Raw genomic sequence first — 15876 nt, 5'->3', positions numbered from 1 at the left:
TTATCAGAAATCTCTATCTTCCTCTTGCTTTTGCTGTGAAGCCTGTAACTACTTTAAGTCTGTATAAAAAAATGTGTATACATAAAACATACATGAATAAAAGAAAAACAAAAAAGCCCCTAAACAGACTAGAGTTCTAAAAAGATCAAATGTTGAAAAAAACCATGGACAAAGCCCAATTTACCATAGGCACTTGATAATTCAGACTTAACTGCAAGGGGCTCTATTAACCTCCCCGTCTTTCATTCACAGTCCTGAAGAATACAATGATATTAAACCATTTGCAGAGTCCTACTTAGGGGGAGACAAGAAAGCAACAGCACTAAATGTGAACAGGAATAAAGGGAGAACAAAATCTTGGCTAGTTGTTTGTATCCTATTAGTCTCATTACATTTGTTTTAGAGCAGGCAGGCATTAAGTCTGAATGCTGTCAAATCCTAAATGAGAAACAAAGCTAAGTACTTCCAAAGACTTTGGAAACCTTTAAGAAAAGAAACATCTGTCCACTCCTTAAAGTGACAGAGGTAATTAGAATAACAGTAGTAAAAACACTGTACAGATACCTATAAATTTCATAAGCACAAAGTTTATTCTGAATCATTTTATACAATCACTGAAAAGGATGTTCATTACTTTAGCTATTTAACAAACCAAATTTCCAAACAATACATGGTAGTATGAAAATGTAAGAAATTTACAAAAGCTGTACAAAATAACTTAATGTTTAAAAATTAGACTGATACAGTCTGTAAGATCTCTTCAAGAGAGCTGCATGATTTTATTTGCCTATATAGTTTTTTTTAGAGGGTAAAAGAAAGGATGCTTTAAGGCTTCTTTCAGAGTAATCCTTTCAGCTGGGTCATACTCCAACATTCTGTGAATGAGGTCAAAGAGAAGCTCATGTTCAGCATCCTGAGAAATCATAAATTCCTGAAAGGAAGAGAAATACAGTTAACAGCCTTTTCTACTACCATTTATTGTAATTATATTTCTCTACCATCACAAAAGGGGAAGCTTAAGGTTTTGATCATTTAAAGCAAGGACCCAGGTTTACCTTCAGAGGTTTACAACGCCTTGAAACATATCTGCCAGCAGAACTGTGTTCATCCCAGTCTAATCGATCATGATGGAAATATTTACGTTTCCTAAGAGTAAGTGAATATGCACTCATGTTTATAATGTTGACAGTGAGAACTTATAACACCTAGCAAAGTGATTGGTTTCATAGTTAAACTTTTAGACATGAAAGACTAACACTTTTTCTAGAGACTTAAAGGCAGCCTAGATACAGTTACCAGCTTCCCAGCAAGGTAATTTGCTACTGAAGTGAAAAGACATTGGTCTGACTTTGTTTTACTAATTTCTAATCAGAATACACAACCAAGTGGTATAAAGATGGCATTTTTAAGTAAAACATACCTGGTTTTCTGTATCATATGTTTGGGTAAAGGTCCAAGAATTCTTTCCATCATTGCTAAGTGCTCTTTACTATCATGTGTCTAAAATAATAAAGAACAAATGTTAACTATCTCTAGTTTTATTTTCACTGTTTTATTTTCATTTAACATAGCTGCTAAACTTCTAGTCCACAGATGATTTAAGGTGATCACTAAAAAAGGAGTACTTTTACCAATACAGCTATGAAAATACTATCAGGCCTACAGAACAAACTCATCAATGATTTCCCTAAATGAACATGGATGATTGTTCATGATATACTTAAAGTAATAAATTACCAAGGAAATAAAAATGCCAAATAGCATCAGAAGTCCATGACTATTGTTTCTTTAAGCTTATCTATGATTAACAGCTTATAACATGGGGGGAAAAAAAGCTACCGAATGTATATACTATGCACTGAAGTGTTCCCTCACATTAACAGGCACTTCTCTTGTGAAAAGCCCAATGAAACAGACCATTGTCACTTACAGGAAACACTGTAAACCCAAGGTAGTATTCAATAAGAATACATCCTATACTCCAGACATCACACGGCTGGGACCATCCTAGGGCTGCAAAACAAAGCAAACTGTTACAAAAACAATCCTCCATATTTCTTAAAAGACATTAGAAATATATACACAATTTGCTGTTTGAGCTGTAAAGATCCTGAAGGAATCACTTAACCCAAGACTGAATGTAACATAACAGCACAGTATTAAAAGTTAGGGTTTGGCAACACATGGTTTCAAATCCCAACTGTGGTTCATTCTTTTGGTTCATTGACTAGTTATTCAGATGAAGAAAAAAAAAGTTCTGAGCCTCAATTTCCTAACCTGTAAATGGGAGCTATCTACAGCATCCAAGGACTGACTGGACATCAAAGTGTCTGAGATACAAAAGGCATTAAATGATTGTTTTGAACCCCAACACATAACACAAATGTGCAAAGTGAATTCCGGCAAGGTTAAGTTACTTAGCCAAAGTCCCAGTACTATTTGGAACAATAACAAGCTTAAAACCTTTAATATCTTTTATGATACTAAGGAAAAAGATAAAAAGTCCCATGTTAAGTAAATTTTAAAGTTGGATTTAATAAAAAGATATACGGGTGTCCAAAACACAATTAAGAAAAACTTGCCTAAAATAACTTCAGGTGCCCTATAATGTCTTGTAGATACCAATGTACTGTGATGTTCATCATCGTATGTTGCACTTCCAAAGTCTACAACTTTAATATCTGGATTTATTAAGGTACGTTCATCACGTTTCTGAAAATCATAAATGATAGTTAAGGAGGTGTAATATTAAGGCATAAAAACATCCACTTGAAACTATGAAGTTAATACATTGAAGGACTTACTATTTTGGGATTATATGCCTCTGTGTAATCAGATTGCACAAATAAGATGTTTTCAGGCTTTAAGTCTGTGTGAGTCAATTTATTACTGTGGAGAACTGCGAATGAAAGAGAAATAGTTGCTGTAATCTGAGAATCAAAAACCAAAGACCTTACAAAACTCAGAAGCCACCCTGTAACAAAAACTACTGATACTTTTTCCAAATGCCCAAAGGTGAGTTGTCAACACTCAATAGCCCGCTAGAAAGCCACCCACTACACCCTCCTTAAAAAGTTGGTCCACTGACAGCTAACTGCTTAGAAAGTGAGTAGTAACTTTCTTATGAAGCTGAGATTTGCCATTCCTTAATTTTAACCCAGAAATTCTAGGTTAGTATGTCTAGGAATGAGAAAAGCACAGTTCAATCTCCTATATAGAACTCTATTATCGTATGCTGGACGAATGCAGGAAACAGACCAACAGCCTGTAACTGACTACATCTTACTCACACCTACTCTTAAGTCAGGTTTCAAAGTCCTAAATGTTAGAGCCCATTTTTTTTCCCTTAAAGATCTCAATTAGTCTGGCATTAAATTATTCTCAATAAAACCAAGTTTCTGGAAGATATGTCAAGTACTTACAATTCACAGACTTGCATATCTGATATGCCATCTTCCTGATATGATCCAGTCGAAATGGTAGAAAGCCATTTTCCTTAATGAAGTCGTAAGTACTAAGTCCTAGTAGTTCAAACACGATACAAATGTGTCCATGATGCTCAAACCACTCCAACATCTGGACACAGCGGCTGTAACACACAAAAAATAAGTACAACTTCTCCCAACTCAAAGCTGATGCTATTTCCTAAGTTCTATTTTGATACTTACAATGTACTGCTGGGGTCAGTTGTATTTAAGTGTTCTAGAACTTGTATTTCTGAGCGAGCAGCTTCACAGTATCTGTCCACATTTTTAACTATTTTGACTGCTACATGTCTACCTCCCCTGTTAGAGAAAGTCCAAATTTAAAAAAAGATAAGGATGATGTCCAATTCCATTTTTCTATCACTCTTCAAACAGTGCTTCTTTTTTAACCCATCATTATTTGTTTAACCCATTCTAATTTATGGTCTAGCATTCAGGTTTGAGTATATGTTAAGTACTCTTTTCTAAATACAACTCAGTAGTAAATAACCAAAATGACCATTGAGCATGTGGTAGGGTCAGTAATACATGTTGATTTACACAAAATTCTTATCAGACCACCACTTGCATGAATTTCTTGGTCCATCAACTAAGCTATGTATCAACAGTTCTAAGTTACAACAGTATTGGGAAATTACCATCTCAGTTTGCATTCTGAAGACTCAAAACATAAGTACATAAAGCAGTTTCTTCCTATAGTAATCTGTCACTGGCAAATATTACATGAAATCTTCCTTTGGTCCAGGTTACCAGAAAAGTAAGGAGCTCTGGTTCTTAGAACCAACCAATAGTGGGAAGCCTTCTCTAGTAATTCATATAGAAAACCTCTGCCATTCGGAAGGGGAGAAAAATTTCAAACAGGAAACAAAAAATGTAAAGGGAAGATTTCTTATACTATCTTAGGACATATTAAACGTGTGGACATCAATCTAGAAGAGTTCCCAGCCCGAGCTATGTTATCAGGATGAATTATGGCACTTTCTAAACATATAGAAATTACCTTGAAGATTGCTTAAATATGATCAGGGTAAGCAAAACAAAGTAAAACAAAACCCCAAAACAAACACAAACAATGGCCACTGCCCACTGGGTAACAAAAGAATACTTTCTGAAACAAAACCTGTTCTCAGCTTAAAACTGAAGATTAGAAGACACATGCACAATTACTAATTAATGCTTAAAAATTGTAACAAACGGCTAGTACCTCTCACTGGGAGTTCCTATATCCAAGTCAAAAACCCAGCTAAACTAGTATAATGATAAATCTGTATCTAACTCATGTTTAAAGCTAAATACATGTTCTACATGACTGGCCTCTCCAAGTACAATCCCAGGCTAAGAAACTTACGCTTTATGATCAATGCACTCCACGACTTTCCCAAAAGCTCCTTCACCTAAAGTTTCAACAATTTCATCTAAAAGAGAGAGATACATCTCAGTCATACTAAGAAGTGGAAACAGTTTACTTATCATAATAAATGCTATTAATGCAGATTATTCTAATTGACCCTACAAATTTCCTTATCACTAGGTATCTTATTGGTCAACACTGTCAAAAAACACATATAACTATATTTAGGTTTAATTTCATTCTTAAGCTAATTTCATTAACTTGATTTAGTTTTGGAAGTTCTGCATAACATTAAATTTCTAAAGAAAGTAAAAACACAATCCCCCCCACCAAAAGAAATGGAAAAAAACAAACAAAAACAGAGAAAGATAGATTTCCAACTCCCTGAAATCCTAATCTATATACAGATTATGTTATCTGAAAAGTTAATAAGTGTTGAAAAATATTCTATACATCTTGCACTTAGTACGTCTCCACTCTGACAGATCAGGTGACCCTCCTCATCATCCTCTACACTCCCGGTTCTTTTCCTTCGGTGACTCTTCTGGAAACGTCAAGTGGGCGGCACCAAGATCATCCAGCCAATCAATATACCCGAGTGAATTCAGGGCAGAATACGAAATTCATTCAGCGGGGAGATATTCAGGCATTCAGATACACGCCAGGCCACAAACGGTTGGCAGGAGCAATTTCAAATTCAGTCCCCAGAAATTCACAGGGCACATAGTTTATGTTAACAGGAGAAAAACATGGCAAGGAACAGATTTTCAGATAAGATACTCAAAGTGGCAAGGCAACAAAACATAATACAATTGTTTTTCTTAAAAAAAAAAAAAAGCTTAGTTGTAGCATTCACTGAAGCATAATTTTAAGTTTCTAGTGTCCTAATTTAATGTTGTAAAATTGTAGGATGTAATATCTACATGTCAAAGTCGACTGTGGCCAAGCTAAGATTTCCTAGCTTATCTATGAAAACAAATAGTGAAATAGCAAATAAAATCAAAGTCCTAATTTTGGGGAGAAAAAATAATTTGGCATATAAGAATAATACTATGGCATATTAAATGTCATTTGAGCTATCTCCAAATTAACATGTATCATGTACGAATCTGTTAAGTGGTTTGCATAGTGAAAAAAGGATTAGAGTACACTTTAACAAAAAAGCATTTACTTCATAATCATCCAAAATTACATGCCTACTCTAATTTTTGTGATTAAGTCTTCAATTTATCAAAAGATATCCTATTTCTTGAAGCACTACAAAAACTTTAAGATCTTGTAATCACTGCTATAAACCTAAATTTATAACATCCATTATTTCACTGGCATGACAGTTAGTTGCTAACTAGCAATAAAACTGGCTATCATGCAAATATGTACTGCGTACCAGGAATTTCCTATCCAATGCACAAACACAGAAAAAAATCCTGCAAGTTAAAATTGAGATGACTTCATTTTAAACAGAACTTTCTCAAATGATCAAACACAAATTCAAGTTTTCCTGTTCCACATAGGAAATAAAATATCCAAAATGTTTTAAAAGAGCTCATACCCCATGTGAACGATGATGTGAAGTACTGTGGTGAATCCTGTGTTTGCTTTTATAACTACTTCTTCCACTTCTACCAGAGGACTTGCTACTATGGTTCTGGTATCTGCTTTCATGCTCTCTATGGCGATGTCCAGGTTCACATACTTGATTGTAGTCATTTCTGTATTCATCAATGTAGCGTCGACTATGATAATCTTTCTCATTTATGGATCTGCTTTCTAAATAATAGCTAGAAAAATGAAAAATATTTTTTCAATGCTTTAATACTAAATACCCTCAAGTTCTCAGTAAATTCCAAGACAGTACTCTTAATTCGATGTTATGCTTTCCACAGTAAAAGAACAAAACAAAAACCAACACAATTTTACAAACATTACAAGCTATCACTGGAAACAGAAAGGAATGCAATCAGGGTTACTCACATTAAATACTAGTTTTAATCATGAAAAAGTATTTCTACATTAAGATACATTCAATACCCTCCTTACCTATCAGATGTTTTAGAGTGATTATATTTGCAGTGCTTATTTTCCCGGGCACTGCTGTGTGATCTCTTCTTTCTTTTATGACTGCTGCTGCCACAATCCCAATCTTTTTCATCCCAATCAGGACAGTAAGTTCTCTTTGAATGTCTCATCTATAAAACAAGTTTTCCCCAGTTAAACTGTATGAAACCCCACGTCAACACAAAGCAGTTTAATGAAACTCTTTTTTGCAAATTCACCACAGTTGTGACGTTTTAACTAATTCTTTTAGGTCAAAGTTCAAAAGTCATTGTCACCCGATTCAAAGCACTAATAAACCCAAAGATCACGCTGTCCCATAATCTGGAGTCTGGACTTTATCCAAGTCCAAGTCATGCTCAGATCTATCTGAAGAATGTTAAGGAAATAAAACAGGGTGGGGTAGGGAGAAATCCCATTTGCCAACTTTGGTAAAATCTTACACCTTCCTGCCAGCAATACAAATGCAATACATATCTACATATGTAATTCTCTCCAGTTACATGTGTATTAGAAAGTAGCCTCCAACTCATATACAAGTATAAGTGCTCTTGGAAACTGAATCATCATGATCGAGTATTTCTATAAAGGAGATAAAAGTGATCAAACTACTAAGGCTTTTTATTATACGAAGAAGTTAAGGATGGCATTAGACACCAAAAATACAAATTATTGTCTTTTGAGCACCACTCTTCAGCACATACTATACATAACAAGACGTAACTAACCCTAAAAGCAATCATACCCAATAAATTTGAGGGAGAGGGATCTTCATTTCAGAAATGTTTCGAACAAATATCCCTAACTTTAGGGGCCTGGACTCTACCACGTCTCTTTACACAACTCAAGTCAAAACGCTCCAATTGTTCCCGAGAGGTTGGAGCGGAAAGGAGCGAAATTCCAACGCATACAATGCTTGATCGTCCGACTTCTCTCACACGGTGCTTCACATACACCATTTAATTTCTTTCCTCGGGTTCCTAAACCCGATTTTTAACACCACCAAAAGGGCAAAGACACTCGCGATTTTCACTCCAACCCTCTGAAGACTCAACTAGACATGATGTCTTAAAGCAATCAATATGCTCCCTCATTCCCTTCATTTCCTCCGTACAGTTCTTCACTGGAGCATGACTTGCGCAATTGCAGAAAAACAAGTGACCACCACCCACCATGCACAGCGCCGCCTCCTCCGCCCGCCGCCATCTTAGAGTTCGGCGGCCGCCGCAGCCGCCGAAGACAACATGGCGCTCGCGGGCGCCCAGGCGCGGCCCTCCCCGCCACCTCTTGAGGAAGGCGAACATTCCCTGCCTAGCACCCACTGTCACTACCCTCCACCACTGTCTGAGGCGTCGCTGTTCATGCAGACACTCGCCACGACAGACTCAACAGAGCCGGGACGACGGGCGGGCCGCCTTTGTGGCGTCCAGAGGGTGACGGAGAAGAGGGGTGGTCGCGCCAGGGACTGCGGGAGGCAAGCAAGGAGAGGGAGGGGCCGTGACCACGCACGCTCGAGGCAGAGGCCCTGACACTAGTCCCCGTCCTCCTGCGCCTTACCGTCCTGGTCAGAAGTCTAGGCCGAAGGAGACGAAGCTCGCGAGGCGACCGCGGAGAGAGCCCAGCTGGCTGCGACGGGCTCCGACAACAAAATGGAGCTGACAGTCGCGGACTCGGGACGCGACTCGGCGAAAACACTGGTGACGCGGCGAGGGAGGCGGGGCTCTGCTGGTGTTGTGATGCAGGCGCCGGGCGGGGCGCCCGAAGGACCCAAGGTGGAGGTGGGGAAGGCGTTGGTGGCCCCCGTGTGGGCCCCGGGCTCCTTTCGGATTCTGGAAAAACTCAAGTCCTTAAGAGAAGGGTCTCGTCCATGCCTCTTAAAAATCGTGTTTGTGAACTCTGGGAACAAGGAAGAGTGAGTGAAGCAGGAAAGAGCTAACCTGTGCTCCGATAGCAGTCGCTAAAACAATGCTTTAAAAATGACCCCACCTGCATCCAATTGCCCAAAATTAGTGTCTGGATTTTGGCTTTTGCTAAGGTTCTGGGACTGAAATCTTTGATGGTTGGGATTCACACGCACTGGAGTTGAATGAGAAAGATTTTCCGAAGGGACTTAAGAGTTGAAAAAATGATCGGGCGAGAGCACAGAGACAGGAAGTGGGGGCTCTTAGCTAAGGAACATTTCCGCATTGAGAGGCCTCTGCAGTGTTAAGGCCAAGTGAACTGTGAAAGGGGGAAATGGAAGGTCGTGAGGAAAACAAGGGTTATCAGGAAACAACCTACGACAGACAAACCAATTTGATAAATTGCTGATCCTGACCCACGCGCCCCGACCTCCATTTTGTCGTTTGAGAAAACTCATTCCAAACTTTGTGGAAAACAAAATTATCACGCATTACGATGAACTATAATTTTAATTTTACTGGTGTTAGTCCGGGGAAAGGAAATCTCGGGGCAAAATACCTCTAAAATCCGAAATCAGTCAAAGGGAGAAATAAAGTTTAAAATCAGTTTATTGCTTACAAAACTGCAGTCTGTCCCATCTCTCTCCTGCTCAGGCAGCAGCAAAACCAGCCCTCCCCCTCACCTCTTAGGTACAGATAAGCCCTCCATTGCCCAGGTAATTACCCACTGATATGGAGATGAACTTCACCCCTAAGGAAAGATGCAAATGCACTAAAGCCATACTTCTTCCACCTCTGAACGCCTGTTGATATGCAGATGTACCAAAGCCGGGCGAGATATTCTGGAAATGTTTCAATTTTACCCACAACTGGTCACATTTGCACAGGAGAGCAATGTAGATAACCAGCCCTATCAGATGCACAACTATTGTAGGGTACAGTGATGAGAAATACACATTCCCAAAACTCCTATGGTTTGCATTCCGTAAGTTTCTCTTCTTACTGGATTTAAAATGCCTTAAAAACCGTTAATTCTTAAATCCTTACTGTGGGGCCAGGATCAGTAAATAATAAGGTAAAACATTTCATGGTGAAATTCATCACAGTAAGTTGTGAAATATATAGCTGTTCGGGATATGTTTAGTAGCACATTTAAATGTTAAGCAAACTTGGGGATCCCAGTCTGGAGGGTTTTAACTGATCACGTAGGAGTTTGTGCTAAACACCATACCTATATCCTCTTAATCCTAAAAGCCTGCAAGATGCAACTGTATTGTATTATAAGTAAAAGTTGCAGTGAATGACTGTGGGTAAAATTGAAACATTCCCAGAATCTCTCACCTGGCTTTGGTTCATCTGCATATCAACAGGCGTTCAGAGGTGTAAACAAGTAGGCTTTAGTGCATTTGCATCTTTCCTCAGGGGTGGAGAAGTTCATCTCCATATCAGTGGGTGATTACCTGGGCAACAGAAGGCTTATCTGTACCTGAGAGGTGAGGGGGAGGGCCGGTGTGGTTGCTGCTTTAGCAGAGAAGAAAGACAGCCTGGGACTGCAGTTTGTGAGCAATAAACGGGTTTTAAACTTTATTTATCCCTTTGACTGATTTTAGTTTTTAGGGGTATTTTGCCCCCGGATTTCCTTTCCCCAGACTTACAATTGGCGTAGTTGGCAGGATTCCTGTGAACCCAAAATCTGTCTTAACAGGTGCGACCTTTGGGAGGGCCACCCCTAGAAAGGTTGGGGAGAGATGGCGCTCGCGCCGAGGGACATGTGTCTACACTCGTGTAGTCGTAGAGGTGCCACCACCGCTGCTGGCCATGCCAACCCCGGCCTGAGGCCCGAGCCTAAGGCTACAGCTTCTGCCACTGCTGCTGCTCTTGATGCTGGCCGTAACCTGGCCACAACCATGGAAAGGAGCAGAGGTCCGGGTCACCTTGAAGCAACTAGCTGCTGTGTACGACGCCTTGCTGGCTACAGAGCCCATCGCCAGAACAGCTCCGACCAAGGTAATAACCTCCTATCCCATCACAGGGTGGGTGCGAGACTGGACCCAAAGGCAACGGTGTGGCATGACACAGACACCTCAAAAGACAATGTGGGCCCATCAGTGTGGCTTGTCTTTCACCTTTGAAGAAGTCAGCCAAGCCCGGAAGGAGGGCCCTGCACGTTGTGCAGATCAGCAAACCACCAAGAGGGGCCTAGAGCGTCTCTCTGCAGCCTATGGTTGGTTGCCAGTTACTGAGACTGATCGAGGTACCCACTGTATTGGACATGTGTTGCAAGGATGGGTGCAGCAATTAGGAGTAAAATGGACGTGGCCCTGGACATTTCAACACATGGATGGGTGATGGCTGGCTCTTTTGGCACCTTGGGGAAAAGGCCTGGAAGCTGGCCTTCTGTGTATTCCTGTAATAACAGCAAATTGTCCCCTGACAATCATGGTTATTGGCTTCTATGGTCTTTGTGTCGTGGATGCGCCCCCTGGCTGCAGCTGCTGCGTGATGGCTGGATTGGACAAATTTTGGACTTAATCTGCATGGGACTTTGAACCTAGCTGAATCCTCTGGCTTGAGAATTATGATTGTGTTGCTGTTGTCAAGAAAATAATGTTTAAAAGAGAGGCTTGACTTTGTCTGTTTGGTAAAAGTTTTGTTAGCAATCTAGCATGATTGTTAGGAATGAGTAAACAAGTGTAGAAATCTATTTTTGTGCTTAGTGAGAGATTTTGCTGTTAAGTAACCTAGCGAAGCCTCTGGCTTGAGAATTATGATTGTGTTGCTGTTAAGAAAAGAATGTTTAAAGAGAGGCTTGACTTTGTTCTAATGTTTGGTAAAAGTTTTGTGAGCAATCTAGCATGATTGTTAGGAATGAGTAAACAAGTGTAGAAACGTATTTTGTGCTTAGTGAGAGATTGTGGTGTAAAGTACATTTACTTAATCTGCATAGGCTGAATCCTCTGGTTTAAGGATTATCAAGATTTTATTGCTGTTGCTATTGCATGTTACTAGATTGGTCGGAAGAGGGGGATCAAGTAAATTGTAAGGCGAGATTTCTGGAGGGGTGGATTGTGGGTAAAATTGAAACATTCCCAGAATCTCTCACCTGGCTTTGGTTCATCTGCATATCAACAGGCGTTCAGAGGTGTAAACAAGTAGGCTTTAGTGCATTTGCATCTTTCCTCATGGGTGGAGAAGTTCATCTCCATATCAGTGGGTGATTACCTGGGCAACAGAAGGCTTATCTGTACCTGAGAGGTGAGGGGGAGGGCCGGTGTGGTTGCTGCTTGAGCAGAGAAGACGGCCTGGGACTGCAGTTTGTGAGCAATAAATGGGTTATAAACTTTATTTGTCCCTTTGACTGATTATGGTTTTTAGGGGTATTTTGCCCAGGGATTTCTTTCCCCCAGACTTACAATGTCTTTGTGCAGAGTAATTTAGTGTATTTAAAATAACTTTAGGAGAAATCTCCACAGTAAAAGACAGCATTGAAAAAACCCTGTGTTGCAAAAACTGCTTTTCAAAATGGTTTAAATTTAGCAAAGCCCAAATCCAGCCAGTAACTAATTTGGGATATACCTTTATTAGTTTCATCTATGAAATTATTTCAGTGGTCCTTTAGGTGCATCTTATGGGCTGATGGGGGGCTATATCCCCCCACATACTCATTTTTAATTTTATGACCCAACTCCCACTACTGCAGACTGTGGCTGTATTTTTATAAAGGACTTTTACAGAGGTGTGGGTAAAATTGTAGCATTTCCAGATTATCTCGCTTGGCTTTAGTGTATTTGCATATTCTCAGGGGAGAAGTTCATCTCCATGTCAATGGGTAATTACTGGGCAACCAAGGGCATGTTTGAACCTGAGAGTTTAAAGGGAGGGGCTGGTTTGCTTGTTTGTTTGCTTCTTCTGGAGCAGGGGAGGGAGAGACGGCACTGGATTGCAGTTTGTAAGCAATAAACGGGTTTTAAACTTCATTTCTCCTTTTGACTGATTTCAGTGTTTAGAGCTATTTTGCCCCAGAATTTCCTCTCCTGGACTTACAAAAGGTAATTAAGGTTAAATGAGGTCATTCGTGGGTCCAAATGTAGTATGATTGGGGCTTTTCTAAAGAGATGAGGACATAGGCAGGTAGGGAGTAAAGAATGTGAAGACAGGAGTTGGTCATCTATAAACGAAGGTGAGAGGCCCCAGAGTAAACAACTCTGCCCGTATCTTTCTTACATCTTCTAGCCTCTATAATTGTCAGACAATTGTATTTTTTAAGCCATCTGGCCTTTCTAATATAGTGCATACAATTAAAAAATATTTTGGTGGAGATTGAACTTGTAACCTTATTTTCTAATTAGTGAAGTTCAGCATTTTCTTTTGTGACTTGCCCATTCATACATTGCATTTTTGTAGTTCTTTTGTCCTTTTAATTCCAAAAACTTGTCATTTTTCACATAGACAAATCTGTTCCATCTTTACTTTGGCCATGTTTGTAAACAGAAATTCCTTTCCACTTCAGAGGAATTCTTTGAAATGTTTTAACTTTTTCCTGTGTTTCCTTTAAAAAAAGGCAACTTTTCTATCCATGTGGAATTTTGGTTAATCATGTTAGGTTAAATTCTTGTTATTTTTCTCCATACCATTTACCAATTATCCTAATTTATAAAATAACCCTTCTCTTTTTTAATGACTTTCGATACTGATTTACATACTAAACTCCTATATACACACTACTGTTTACATTCTTATTCTATTATTCTAGCTTTATCCCCCACCTCATCAGTTTTAATATTTATAGCTTTATAAAGATTGGAGAGAATTCCTTTTTCATTGTAATTTTTTTTTTTAAATTTCCACCACCATTTATGCTTTCAGAGTTGCTTTTAGAATTACTATATTGAGTTCCCACCTCTCTACCTTTACCACATTTGGTACAAATTGAGTTTAATTGGAAAGAATCATCAGTTTTCAGTTCACTAATGAACAGTAACTAATCCACCCACTTTGCTAAACTGATAAAAGTTGGATTTTTTCTATTTTAATCTGTTTACATGTCTGTTAGTTCCTTAGACTGTGCTCTCGTGGAATAGGCAGTGTCCTAGGCACCTTTGTACCCACGCCTGGAAGAAGCTTAATAAATTACTAGTTTTAGTTCAGATAAAAATAGATGAGAAAGATTTCCAGAAATACCCAACATATATGTGTTAAGTGAATTTGGAAATTACCAAGTTCAACCAAAGTATAAATTGTAACTACTCAATTTGCCATTAACCAAAAAGTGTTGAACTTTCTACTGGAGAGAGCTACAAACTAAGATCTAACAGGACTTAAGTATGCTAATGGAACAGGTGAAAGTACAATTCTAGAGTGGTCAAGGAGGTATCATGTATAGTTTGATCATACTATCCCTTAAGCTCACCTATTTCCCTTTTGCTGTGAAAACATGATTATCTGGCAATTTCTGATAGTCTAGATTAAGTGTTGGCACTTTTACTTACTGGGCCAGATAGTGTTTTAGGCTTTCACGCCATTTAGTTGCTGTCACAATCAATCAATCCTGTCCTTGTAGCACAGAGCAGCCAGACAACACATAAGTAAAAGGGACTGGCTGTGTTCCAGATGTTACAAATGGCCAGTCTAAGGGCTATAGTTTGCCAACCTCTAGACTAGACAGGGAATCATTTTACTCTCTTTTTAAATGATCAGCAATGTTCTAGTCTTCTTAGAAGTTTATATTACTGCCGACTAATACAGGGAATGAACATCACCCAACTGCTAACATGCAGTGTAAACCAGTTAACTCTGTGTGAGTGGACAGAAATCAGTGTTCTGACTCTTGATTCTCACGGTGCCTACAACAGGCCCAAGGTGGGCAGCTAGAATACCTATCTATGAGAGCCTTACAGCTATAACCGAGCTGACACAAATGAGCTCAAAGAACCAAAAGTCACCATACTGGCAACAGTTAAAAGAAAAGAAAGTAGAGATTAGGATAAAAACTAAGGGAATGCCAGTCAATAGAAAAATATCCTGACAATTAGTAAAAGCCTCTTAAAAATGTAATGACAAAAAAATTCAACATGTTAGAAGATACCAGGTGTAAGGGGGCAAAACAAACTGGTAAAAAAGAGGCCTTGACACTAATTCTAGAAACCTAAATAACTAAATTAAAAGGGTGAAATAAAATGTGAAGGCATTAATATAACTGGCACCTCAATTTAGTGGAAGGTATAGATGCAGGAGGTAACAGGAGGGCTGCAAGCTAACTCCCAAATTGTAGTTAACAAAGAATCAAAACGTTAGATCAGCTATCTGCACAAATGACACAAACCAAGGAACATTTGGTTATGTTTTAGGAATACCCAAAAGCTAACCAAGGTTACCTAGGCAGTGAGCAGAACATGGTTCTTGATGAAGTCAATGGTAGAGCCTGAAAAAAATCACCTGATCAGGTGAAAGCCTTATGGTGGAGATAAATGTTTAGGAGAGCAGCTTCCTTTTACTGCAAAACACATACTACATTCCAGAAGCTTCACACACATTATTCCATTTAATCCTCACAATAGCCTTATGTGGGGGTAATATTTATGGATGAGAAAACTAAAGTTTGGAGATAATTAACTTGCCTTAAGTTATTAGTAAGGGCAAAGTTGTGATTCAAGCACAGCCCAAGACTCTCCAACTGATACTCAAACAACTAGTTGCTTTTTAAAAATGGATTATTGTAGAATTCTGTCCTGCAATATTTTAAAAGATACATGTAAAAAAAAAATTCCTTGGACAAATCAGTTGGGAAATTCCATTTTTACTGTATTCTAGAATTTCTCTGAGGCTTCACTGTAAATGCAAAGATCAGAGCAAATGGACTGGCTGGCCTTGTTAGACTACCTCTTTTTTTTTAACAACACAAGATGAGTAATTAATAGAAAACAGTACTTCCAGAATGTGGACTAGGATATGGTAAGAGTATATAATTAGGGTGCTCAAAAATGCCTAGATTTTGAGGCTCAGCATTTAAAAATAAATGTTTACATGTAACAACAAAAAAAGTTTTTTTAAAAAATTAAACTTTAAGAAATACACCAGACATTAG

At 38.9% G+C, this 15876-nt stretch overlaps 1 protein-coding gene across 2 annotated transcripts; it reads right to left on the bottom strand.

The window, feature by feature from the left end:
• Positions 1-567: 567 nt before the first annotated feature.
• Positions 568-8596, bottom strand: CLK1 (CDC like kinase 1). Of its 2 annotated transcripts, none has more exons than XM_036927983.2 (13): positions 8449-8596; positions 6877-7025; positions 6389-6617; positions 5290-5380; positions 4834-4900; positions 3669-3785; positions 3423-3589; positions 2805-2899; positions 2583-2712; positions 1931-2013; positions 1421-1500; positions 1056-1146; positions 568-931 (listed from the first exon to the last, which is right to left on the bottom strand). In XM_036927983.2, the coding sequence occupies exons 2-13, from the start codon at positions 7023-7025 to the stop codon at positions 788-790; spliced, it is 1443 nt and encodes a 480-aa protein (XP_036783878.1). In that variant the 5' UTR covers positions 8449-8596; the 3' UTR covers positions 568-787. The 2 variants fall into 2 exon arrangements, with proteins under 2 accessions (XP_036783878.1, XP_057359693.1); XM_057503710.1 differs by lacking the exon at positions 8449-8596 and adding an exon at positions 7170-8015.
• Between the last annotated feature and the right edge of the window lie 7280 nt (positions 8597-15876).

Source organism: Manis pentadactyla, chromosome 6 (assembly GCF_030020395.1).
Source record: "Manis pentadactyla isolate mManPen7 chromosome 6, mManPen7.hap1, whole genome shotgun sequence".
NCBI lineage: Eukaryota > Metazoa > Chordata > Mammalia > Pholidota > Manidae > Manis > Manis pentadactyla.
Note: the sequence above shows the minus strand (reverse complement) of the source record. Positions and strands in the feature narration are given on the sequence as shown.